The sequence below is a fragment of the Tachysurus fulvidraco genome, chromosome 15 (assembly GCF_022655615.1).
Source record: "Tachysurus fulvidraco isolate hzauxx_2018 chromosome 15, HZAU_PFXX_2.0, whole genome shotgun sequence".
In the NCBI taxonomy this organism is placed as follows: domain Eukaryota; kingdom Metazoa; phylum Chordata; class Actinopteri; order Siluriformes; family Bagridae; genus Tachysurus; species Tachysurus fulvidraco.
In genome coordinates, this window is record NC_062532.1 from 13570651 (window position 1) to 13583104 (window position 12454).

The 12454-nt window shown below is 38.6% G+C and overlaps 1 protein-coding gene across 2 annotated transcripts in view; it reads right to left on the minus strand.

The window, feature by feature from the left end:
* sdk2a (sidekick cell adhesion molecule 2a) overlaps positions 1–12454 on the minus strand; it is a 136346-nt gene that overhangs the window by 40327 nt on the left and 83565 nt on the right. For both annotated transcript variants that reach the window (XM_027141272.2, XM_027141270.2), the window contains exons 8-15: positions 12125–12208; positions 11154–11348; positions 10600–10716; positions 9879–10046; positions 8723–8825; positions 7862–8038; positions 7463–7599; positions 4555–4702 (exon numbers count right to left, since the gene is read on the minus strand). In XM_027141272.2, coding sequence (XP_026997073.1) covers positions 4555–4702; positions 7463–7599; positions 7862–8038; positions 8723–8825; positions 9879–10046; positions 10600–10716; positions 11154–11348; positions 12125–12208 — 1129 coding nt within the window. The remainder of the gene's footprint in view (positions 1–4554; positions 4703–7462; positions 7600–7861; positions 8039–8722; positions 8826–9878; positions 10047–10599; positions 10717–11153; positions 11349–12124; positions 12209–12454) is intronic.

Here is a 12454-nt window from a genome sequence, read left to right on the forward strand (position 1 = left end):
AGTTTGAAGGAGACTGCACTGCACTGCACTACTTGCCTGACTGCACTGTGCAAGTGAAGAGTTTAGTGGAGGGGTGATTATGTGTTGGGGTTGTTTTTTAGCGGTTGGGCTTGGCCTCTCCAGGGAAAGGAACTCTTATCAGCATACCAAGACACTTTGGACAATTTCATGCTCCCACTTAGCACAAAGCAAGGTCCATAAAGACATGGATGAACAAGTCCTGACATCAACCCAATAGAACACCTCTGGGATAAATTAGAGTGGAGACTGCAAACCAGACCTTCTCTTCAAACATCAATGCCTGACCTCACAAATGCGCTTGTGGAGAAATGGTCAGAAATTCTCATAAACATGCTCCTAAACCTTGAGGAAAGCATTCCCAGAAGAGTTAAAGCTGTTATAGCTACAAAGGGTGGGCCAACTCCGTATGAAACCATAAGGATTAAGAATGGGATGTCATTAAAGCTCATATGTGTAGGATGGTCAAGGATTAAAGTCACAGATTATTCATAATGTGCATTTGGGATCCACTGCACAAAAGGTTTGGAAACTATAAATGATGCTATGTATAAGCGTAAAATAGAATAAAAAACAAAGGTAAGCCCAACACGCCTACTGCAAAAAGACTTGCAGTAATAAGAAATTAATGGTTTGGTCTGTATGCAAGATTCTCTCATAGAGAGGTTACATGACGAATACCAGTCACTGTGCGAGAGCCTGAATACATTCAGCTACAAATGACATCATTAACCAGCGTAAATAAGATGCTACAGCACTCCCTCAACACCTTTATGACCTGACTGTCTCCTGTAATGAAAAATGAGAGAAATAAAATAAGACAAAAACAATATTAGATCTACCGGTAAGCAGCACAAGAAACAATCTTAGCTTTTCCTATATTCTAGAGCACTCACCCAAAAGATGACATAAGGTTGATAAAAAAATTTATAGTAGTAACTAAAAATACAGATGGAGACAATCAGAATGACATGAATGGTGCGCAGAGGAAAAAGTAAATGTCAACAACCTATTTTTTGACGAATCTGAACACACACACACACAAAAAAAAAAATTATCTTGAGCAAAGGCAGCGTACTCAGTTGAACAGATTAGGGCTTTGATGACCGATTTCCTTGTGAAATAGTGGACAAATGGAACAGGCTATTAAAAATCTGAAAACTGTGCCTAAAGGAAGGATGTAATAAAGATATTAAACCATGAAAGAAGGATGCAATATCTGTAGATAAATTACGCTTCGGCCAATTATACCGTGATAAAAATTTGACCCCTTGGCTATTCTAGGTTTTTCTCTCTCTCTCTCTCTCTCTCTCTCTCTCTCTCTCTCTCTCTCTCTCTCTCTCTTCCCCCCCACACGCACAACAATCTACCTTCCAACTGAAGTCGTACTTGTATCCATTGCACTTCAAAATATTGTTATACCTTATAAATATTGTTCTATGCTTCTATTTTATACATTTTAAAATAATACCATTGTCAGCATCAAGAAAACCACCCACATTTGTTTAATGACATGCATTAAGCGACACACATCTACTGTACTGTACTGTACCTCCAATTATTATAAATGCTGCATTCCAACGTTCCACCAAACCTATAACCTGGAACCTCTGTGCTCCCCTAAGCAAAGACTAATTAAATGCAGATAAATGCATATTACAAGAAACTCATTTCTCTGAATCTAATCTTAAATTAAAATCAGCACAAATTAATCAAAATGTTTCCACCCACTACAATTTCATGAGGAGAGGGCTATGAATCCTAATCAAAAGAAATACAGCATTTTATTCTTAATGCCACTTATACATTACATACAGGTCCTAAGATAAACACTTCAAATAATAATCTATTGCATTTAGAAAGAAAGAAAAAGGATTTATTTTATATCTATATTTATATTTAAAGCTCACTATCTCACTATCTCAGATTCATTTATTCAGCCAGATCTTTCAATGCTAACAACAAACCAAATTAGCAGTCACCCAAATAATTAGTCAGTTAACGAATGACTAAGATCGTAACGATGTTTGGAGATTAAAATCCCCAAATGCAAAAGTCTTCTCATGATTTTTACTTAACCATCAGTCACACATTAACTCCATTTACATCAGCAATTCCATCCATCTGAATATATCAGAATATATCAAATCTCCCTGAATACTATTCAGAATTACATATATCTTCCTTGTCTGGAATAGTAAATGTCTTCATAATTTAATAACCAAAAAAAAAAAAAAAAAAAAAAAAAAGTTTGCCCATGTTTCTGATAAAAAAACCCATTTTTCCAGCTATCCCTGCCCAACTGACCTCTATATGCACCAGTGACTGAGACTCCTTTAAGCCCCATGTTAATTATATAAGTCATATTATAAACCATTAAAACTCATAGAAGCTTAAAGCTCCAGACATTTCCACTGTTACTTTAGCAATCAAACAACCTCACTCCAAATCACCCGAATTAATCTCAGCCGATCAGAGACCTCGTTTAGAAATAGAGAAATGAAGATCTCAGACTTTTCATCCATAAGCACCATTATCATCAGTTGCAATGCTTAACATTTATGGCATTTGGCACACAGCCTTATCCAGAGCGTAACAATCTCACCAACTTGACAGCTTGATGGAAAATCCCACAAAACACAAATTCTCACTCAGGGGAAGGCAAAGGGGTCTGCCATATGGAACATTTCTGCTTCATGATCAAAAGACACACTAGATGACTTGTTATGTATTGAAAAAGGAATTACAGATCTTACATACATCTGATAGAACAATGTAGTAATGCGAATAAGAGCAGGGCTATAAACCCTTTAAAAAAAATAAAAGAAATTCATTTATAATAGCTCTATTACTAGCAGACTTAATTAACATCTCTGGAAAGCTGCAAGCAATTCTTATAAAAGACCAACACTGGAGTTCATTTTGTACAATTGGATTTATACACCCTATAACTATTTATATGCTCTGAGGAACAGCACACCTATTAAACATTCTGGGCAAGAAGTCACTGCTGCAACATCCTGCTATTCCATCGCGCCTTGCTGACCTGGAGACGTCTGCTAGCAAAAACTCACTCAAAATAGAAAAATCTATCAATTTATACTAGAAATCAAGCCAATGAATTGAATCTAATCTGGACCACTGTCATCAACGTCATCACACATAAAACCAGAGAAAATGTCAAACATGATATGCATCAGCAAGACTGAATTAGTGCAGAAAATAAAAGAATGCCTAAAGACCTCAGGGCTTACGTTTAATCTACATGTCAATATTTACGTATAGTACATGGCTCAGTGAGATTATTTAAATTACCTGTGTGTAGTCAGTGACTTCCAGGTTGCCAGGTTTTTCTACTAAATCATGCATTTGTCAAACATATGGTGAATAGATATTATATGATTATGATTGTATGTGTTGAAGTAATCAATGTGTATTAATCGAATGATAAGGGATTTATATACATACATTAATATGCAGCAAGCAGTCTGATCATCTGTAGATCATTCTGATGCCCGAATTGTGATGTGTGTGCTTTCGTTATTCAATTCTGACTGCATGCTTTTATCATCTCCGAATGCAGCCATCACTGTCTACAGTATATTACTTTAGGTACAGAATAAGCACACCAAAAAATTGAATGAAACTTGAAATCTATATATCCTGTTTCTGATACGCAGACACACTCTCATCTACAATCTTTTGTATATTCCCGCTTTCCTATACACTTCACCTCTCTATCACTCATCAGTCAGTATATTTGTCATTTATTCGCTGTCCCCAGCCACTGTTCTTATGCTGCTGACATCTTTGTCACCGCTGCTGTTTCCAAAATGATGCAGGAAGGAAAATCAGTAAAACGCCACTGTGTGTGTGCGAGTGTGTGCATCTGTGTGTGATTGTGTAGATGTCAACACCGTCCTCTCGAGACCACTGTATTTGAAGGAGTGACTGTCTCCTTGTTTCTGAAGCTCTAACACACTCAGCTGCTCACTCAGATCTACACGGCTCAGCCAAAAGCAGCTAAATCTCTGTGAATGCTAGAACATCCTGGTAAGTAAGTACCAGGCCATTACAGCTGGATAAGGCACCTCCGCTGGCCTGTATAGCAAGCCTGAAACATAAAAGCTTTCTCATTCCTTTATCAGGCATTTGGCCTTTTTTATATTATATTTTTCATTTAATGCACTTCTAGTAAGATGCACTTTGACACACCCCTTCTACCAGTCATTATGACTATTGCTATAATGAAAATGGCACCTTTATGATCTCTATTTTATTCCCACATTTACTTTTTGCATTATGCATAATTGCATTATGAATTTTTTTCAGAAACCCAGTTTAGCCCTTGTTGCAAGTACGATGAATGATCTTGCTCATATCTGTCTTGTGAAATTTCTCTCTACCTTGTGCATTGTAGGGAATAAAAATCAGACTCTGAAGTCCACCATTCTCTGACTCCTGGTGTGTCAATAACAAATATAAAATCGGGCACTTCCTGAACTGTTTAGCATCACTGGAATGTCTTCCACTCACCTTGCTGTCTCCCTGCTGAACTGGCCCTTGCCCACATCATTGACAGCACACAGTCGGAACTGGTAGGATCGTGCAGGAATGAGGCCTCCCACCATCACACTAGTCGCCTCTGGCTCTATGTTGGCCAAGAGCACTGTCCATGGAGCATCTGACCCAGACAGAAAGCACATCATCAGTTACACAGCAGGAGTGTTGATAGAACAGCATTGTTATCTCTTGTATAGTTGGATTGGTTCAGGCAGTTTAACAAGCACTACATTTTATATATATATATATATATATATATATATATATATATATATATATATATATATATATATATATATATATATATATATATAAAACACAGCCAAGACAGAGAGAACTGACCATACGCTAATTAAGGTGTTTACAGAACATCTAAGTTAGACTGTACTCAAAGTAAACAGCATATACATTGTGGATGTAAAAAAAATTGTTTGGAAGTGAAGTGCAGGAGATCATCTAGTTCTAGCAGAACAGAGTCAGTACTATCCGTGACACCACCTATCATCTATTTACAGTGCAGTTTTGAGGGTGCTGTATATTTCAAATGGCTGGAGAATAAATAACAAAGAACATCTGACAACATGGTATGGTAATATACCCCAATTTCAGACACTTGCAAAAAGCTATGAACCAGCTGTGTAAGGTTTTCCACAAATGTATTCATGATGCTGCTTCTACAGCCTTGAACAAACAAGGGAACAAACAAAGGATCTGGAAATTGTCTTGCAGGAATACAAGCCATCATACACACACAGCACACAAATATAAGCCACTGTGACATTCTTGTCTCAGGGAGCTTTTTCTTGTCACAGTCGCTTCTGGCTTGCTCATTATGTATTAATGTCTTGTTTTATATTTAGATTCGGATTTCTGCTATGTCCACTGTTAAAATTGCTAAATAAATGAAACTAAATTGTACCATATACTTCTTTTTGTTTTTAAAAAGTTTTTTGCTTTCTTCTTCAGTTCACCAATTTACCATACCTCCAGCATGCCCATATTGACCTAGAAATCTATTCAATTGTTGATAGATAGATAGATAGATAGATAGATAGATAGATAGATAGATAGATAGATAGATAGATAGATAGATAGATAGATAGATAGATAGATAGATAGATAGATAGATAGATAAATAAATGTTGGCTTATTTGCAATCAATGATAGTTGCACAAGGAACACAAGAATCTACCTCTGGGTAAATTTATTCATAAACAAGTACAATTGACGTCTGCTATGCTGATAAGGTCTTGTTGTAAATTTCAGATAAACCAGATGCTAGACATCAACTTAATAAAGGACGATAGACACTTTACCCTGAGAATCCTCCTACTTCACTCTGTCAACAAGATAGAAGTACCTCTATTAGGAACTACCAGCCTGTTGATTATGTAACACATCTTGATTACCTTTCAGTTACATCATGTACAGTAAAGACCTTGATGCTAGTCTTGTGTTTAATAATCATGTAGAAAACCAGGACGGCCATTTTCTATTCCAGGAACATTACATGCTTAGTTATAATGTTATTACAGGATGTAGCATTAAACAGCTCATGCACTTGTTACCTCTACGTTGGATTATTATAACATCCTGCTGTCTTGATGTTCCAGTATGTGTATAAAAACATGCAGTTATCTCAAAGATTAAGATAGATACTGTAGAGTGCTTACAATAACACTCCCAGTAATTATTTTATTTGACAATAAAAATTATAGAAATTAGCAAACTTTTAGTTTATCGTGTTCATTCTATTCTGTTTTGATCAAGAGTTGGTGACTTATTTAAACCTAGAACAATGAAAACCACAATAAAGAGCACAACAGTAGATAAAATGGATTGATGGATTTTAATTCAAAGCAGAAAGTCTATTTGTTTAGTCAGGCACATTGTTAAAGAGCTCTTAGGTAATAGTGCAGTCCTGGTGGCTTTATATGCATTCACTTTTTGGTAAACTGGGAAATCTGGATTCTATCACCACCCTCTTCTATAATCACTCAGGTTTGATGACAGAGGAGCGGTGAGACTCTGATATCCTACGATGCTCTCATGCCTGTGGTACCTTCTGGCTTTCAGTATTTTCTATGTTGTCATAGATAGAAACTGCCAGAGTCTGTGCTTGCACTCTGATCACACTGTATGTCACTTTCCTACAAACTAAGGTGTTCTATATCTATATCTATAAGGTCTATAAGGTGCCTCCTCCTCTGGCCAGATCCTGATTGGTCCTGAACATCAGCTCCTGTTCTGTTACTCATGCTTCTTCAACTGAAGCTGACTCACTTTCTGTATTTGTTTATAATATCATGTGGGCTTGCACTTGCTTTAAACAGTTTATGCCAAAAACTCACCTTCTGGCTTCGATGGAAAATTTAGCCTGGATACAGTAGACCTGCAACTTCTAAGACTCTCACTCCATATTATTTAACAAAATGTAATACTTCTTACTTTTTCTTTAAAAATACTGTATTTACATACACTTAAGATATTCCTCAATCCACATAAGCCAACTATCTGCTGTTTTCAAGAAGAAGTTGAAAAAAAAACAATAAGATTTTTCTCATGATATGTTATGACAATATCTATACGTAAATTCACTCTACAAAAATAAAATAGAATTCTATACCGATGACATACATTTACATTTTGTGTGACATTTGGCAGACGCCGTTATCCACAGTAATGTACTAAAGTGCTTTGAGGTCACTATAAATGAATATATCAATGCTAGTTCAACAATACTAGCTGATTTTCCCACCACTCAAGAAAATTGACCAAGTCATGCAGCTATGTAACATTCAGCCACCTTGACATGCTATTACTATGCAGTACAAGTAAGAGAACTACACACGACGGACAAAATTTGCTCTTGTCCACTCACTGTTCTCTGACACCTCCAGGATATAGCGGATGAGAGGGCTGTTGCCATCAAAAGCCTGTGCCCATGTGAGGTTGATGGAGCGCTTCTCTGAGATGCAGTATGTAGCAATTGGATTCTCTGGAGCATGGGGGAGCTGCCTGGAAGGGGCAAACGGTGGAGACAAACAGGATTAAACACTGCTCTCTGTTTGTGACACTCTCACAGAGTCCAATTACCTACAGTTTCAATATTTACCAGAATAGACAGAGGTGAAAAGACATTCTGGCCAAATATTTACTGAGAGATTTAGAGAGTCTGAATATAGGAAATCCTTAATGCAGAGAAGCATAAACTCATATAGACAACGCAGAGGGTGTTACACGCAACAGTAATAAGAGAGAGAGAGAGAGAGAAGAGGACCTGACTCTGAGGTGGGCGCTGTGGGAGTCATTGCCTCCTACTGAGGTTACTCTGCATGTGTAGGTACCAATGTCTCCAGACCAGGTTTGGGCAATGTGCAGGGTGCCGTTGCTGTCAACCCGTAGCCGTGGGCTTGAATTCACTTCAATGGCTAGGCCTCCTTTCTCCCACACGTGCCTGGAGCACACAGCAAAATACAGTCCTATAAATTGCTGGTATGCTTATGCATGCATTTAAAAAATTGTATGCATAATGAACACAGACTTACAAATAAAATACAAATAACACACTAACATGCAAGCCAATGTATTGTGTTTTCATTTCAACCCAAAGTGGGTGTGGCCTACAAGTGAAGGGCTTTTTTCATTTTTAATTTCCTTTTTAACACACGCGCACACACACACACACACACACACACACACACACACACACACACACACACACACACACACACACACACACACACACACACAAGCTTGCACCTTACACATATGGCCATGCAACTACAAACACACACACATACACAAACTGCAGCTGCATCGGCTCCTCTGTTTAATCTCCTGTGTCTTGTGCTTAATTAAAGTCTGACTAAAAGTTATTGCTCTGTTTACATATTCATCTGTTTTTCTCGATCAAATCAATCTGCAGGTGACAGCTAAATCAACGTTTTATGAGACTGAGTGTAATCAAGATCTGCCAACATTGAGTGAATTACAATTAATCAGAGATGAAGTGATGAGGCAGACGGAGGGAAAGTGAGAAAGAGACAGAGAGCCGAAATGGCAGGAAGATAATCTGATTGGCTTGTAATGAGTTTTAAATGGAGATATTTGTGTATGGATAGAAAGACATTGGTGTTACCTGACAGTGACACTAGGGTCATAGGTCACACCACAGGTCATAGTGGCTTTCGTGCCTTTGATGACACTCTGGTCCTGCGGAGGATTTGTTATGCGTGTTCGAGCTGGAAACAATCAGACCACAATACATACATGTATATATCCTGTTGTTGTGTGATCAAGAGCCTTATGATTCTTAAAGAAAGAGAAATCATGATATTTCGCCTAAGAATTGATTTCAGCTGTTGTATTTAATAAATTCTTACATTACAGTAACAGACCATTGTACAGCATTTTGAAAGACGTTTTCGGGGGGCATTTGTATTACGATTAACTACACGCTGTTCTTAAACGATTTAGTATCAAGAAATGAACTATATTAAAATGGCAAAAAAATGCAGCAGGTCCTCCCAAAAGAAATCAGCAAACAGCTGGTTAAATATTTAGTCATGGAATTTTTTTCTGTTCTCCTACAAATAGTAGCTCATAAGCCACTTGTGGGTGAAAATTGGTGTTGATAAATGCGCTCTATGCATAATGCATCACTGGTGTGTTTTGAGCAGGGGCGAACGCAGCCATGATTCAGTCACGCATTTCAACATTTAGTCATCTGTTTAGTAAGTGGGAATGTAATAGTATGTAATATGAAGCATTTGTTTACAACAATTTAGTGGATTCGCACTACAAGTGGACATTGGGTTCATTTTAAAATTAACTCACACTTTTCACATGTTGCTTCTTTCCTTTAAACCACAATGCTTGTGGCTCTGTTTTATACACCCAACAGCCATAACATCAAAACCACCTGCTCAGTACTGTGTAGCTGGCTCAGATCCTTACACTTGTTTCCAACACATCAATACCTGCCTAATATACCTGTGACAGGTGCCAATGTAATGAGACAATCAATGCTGTTCATTTCACCTGTCAGTGGTTGTAATGTTATGGCTGATCTGAAAATAACGATCGCCTGAGTACAAATGTAAAATAATACTTAAATGGTGTTGCATTGAGAACAATTCTTACAAGACTGGGATTTTATTGATTCTTTGTGCAGTTCCAGTATAATTTTAGCTGGAAGACTTGAGCCTGAAGCCGATTACTGTGAAGAGTTGTATACTAATTGGGATCCATCTGTAAACCCTGGATTCTTTCCCCTTCATTTAAATCTCACTCACCCCACACCAGCAGGTTGGCAGAGGCCTCATCAATGCCACGGGAGTTGCTCGCCATGCAAGTGTAGGTGCCAGCATCTGACAGGTGAACAGGACTGACCAATAAACTGCCTGACTCCAGCAGGGTAAAGCGAGGCAGCTGCACTGAGCCACTTGCTAGCACACGCTCACCTGCACAGGAAGATGGAAGGTGAGGTAAGACAGAGAGAGACTTAAAGCATAACAGTGACAGAGCCAGACAACTTGACTGACACACAAGTACAGATCCCGTCTTGTCTTGTGATTGATTGGAGCTTTTCCACCAAGCATGTATTTTATTGACAGGTGCCAGAAAGTAAGCGGAACTGTGCTAAATATTACAAAAGGTATTTTCTTTTCAATTCTGGATTTTGCCCCATTTTTTCCCAATTCAGTCCTGTCCAATTCCCATCTTCCCTTAGTTAGTTTGTCTATTTCTAAATTAGAAAGCACAGAACAGCAATAGAAGGAACTGGGAAGGAGCACAGAAGAGAGTTAGGCATTTTAATGCAAAAGATTAGAGAACAGATGTCTCCTCTGTTTATCAAAAGGCCACTGCAGTCTACAATCAATCCCACAATCACATATGCTCTGCTGTGACTCTGAGGGATGTGGGTCCAGAAGGCAACCCGATAAAGCTTCTTTTGTCAGAAGTGTGCTCAGGCAGGTGTGAGAATGCACAGGAGATGACTGATTAGCGTGTGACCTTTCTGCCATGTGATGGCGGGTCGCGGAGCTCCTGATGTCTCACAGTGCAGGATGACGGATGTGCCGTCGATCACCGATCTGTCCGTAGGCCCTGCTGTGATGTTGGGAGCTATGCCTGAAATGGACAGAGAAGATAAAGATAGATAACCCAAACACAAACCTATACTCTAACACAATACTGATGGGAGATTGGGACCCAAGGGGTAGGTGATGTCTGTGTGAGACACAAAAATTTTTTTATGCATTGACAAAAGGTCTTATCGAAATTGGGATCACATGGCAAGATAAATGCTTTGGGAAAAGCCCTCTAACTAGGCTCTCTCTCTCTCTCTCTCTCTCTCTCTCTCTCTCTCTCTATATATATATATATATATATATATATATATATATATATATATATATATATATATATATATATATATACACCCACAGACATGTAAGGCTTGTAAAGATTACAAATGTCATGGGAAAGGAAAGGCCTGAACCAGACCAGAACAAAAAACAAACTACGGTATGAGCAAATGTGAAGAGGGCATATGGTGCCAAACGCACTGGTGACAGCAAGGTACGTGTTGGTCTGGATTTCTCCGGCCAGGTTGCGGCCAAAGCATTGAAACATCCCGGTGTCATTAGGAAGGAGCCCATTAATCTGCAGACTGCCTCCCACCAAGAGCTTGTAGCGTGGGGTCTTCACAGTGCTTATGGGCACAGCATCCTTATACCAAACAATGTCTGGCTGAGGAACACCTGGTAGAGAAGGGAGAAAGGGTTAGACAGAGTTGTTTCTCCTATATACAAAAGAGGTTGTATAGACAGGGGAAAAAACAGCAAAGCAGATGAGAAAGATATAACAGAATGTTAGCGAAATCAATTTTTTGTCTTGAAATGTTTCAGATTGCATGAGAACAATTCTACAGTCAAGTACACAAGACTATTCTGGGAAACTCTTTCTTTAAACTTCCTTTTGATATCACTAAATGAAGTGAAGAGTCTCGCCATTCCCGCCTACCGCCTGACTGCCTCCTACAGTTATTTCTGTTTACCACTGAAGCTAAACAAAATTAAAATAAAACTCTTGCATTGAGTCATACTGAATTCCATTGTGACCACTGCTGTGTAAAAGAGCGCTTTCTGAGCCACGGGCTGCACATCGCTATACAATCCCTGTCAGTAAGTTTACAGTGAGATCAACACTGAATGCAAGCTCAAAGAAACATTCCAGACTTGTTTACAGATGCTACTGTGTGCAGGTTACTATAGACACTGCATCCTTCATCCATCATTATAAGAAGCTTCTGCCCCATGCTGAAAGGTCTCAATTTCAGAATCAACTATTTTCAGCTGAGCTGCCAGTTCATCCATTTTAGTCAACAATGATGCTGAAAAAAACGGAACTGGGTATTTTACAGTATTTGTAGGCTGTGAACAGCTATAAATGTGTGGCTACACAAATGAAGAAGCATAAAAGAAAAAAATGGAAAAGATGACTGACAGACATGACACACACAGACACACTCACTCACCACGAGCCTGGCATGGAATGTCCACCACCTTCTCCATCTCAGCAGTTATGTGTCTCTCTGGCTCCTTCACAAACTGAGGGTGTTCTATACAGAGCAGTCAGATCAATCCCGGTTATTACCCAGTTAATTAAAACATCTCCAGTGCTTCATAGAATGAAGCTTCATTAAAACCAGAGCATATACCTATTTACATATATATTCCAGGTGATATACACACACACACACACACACATACACACACACACACACACACACACACACACACACACACACACACACACACACACACGTATATACTAAGCCATCACCTGGAATGTCAAGCAGTGACAC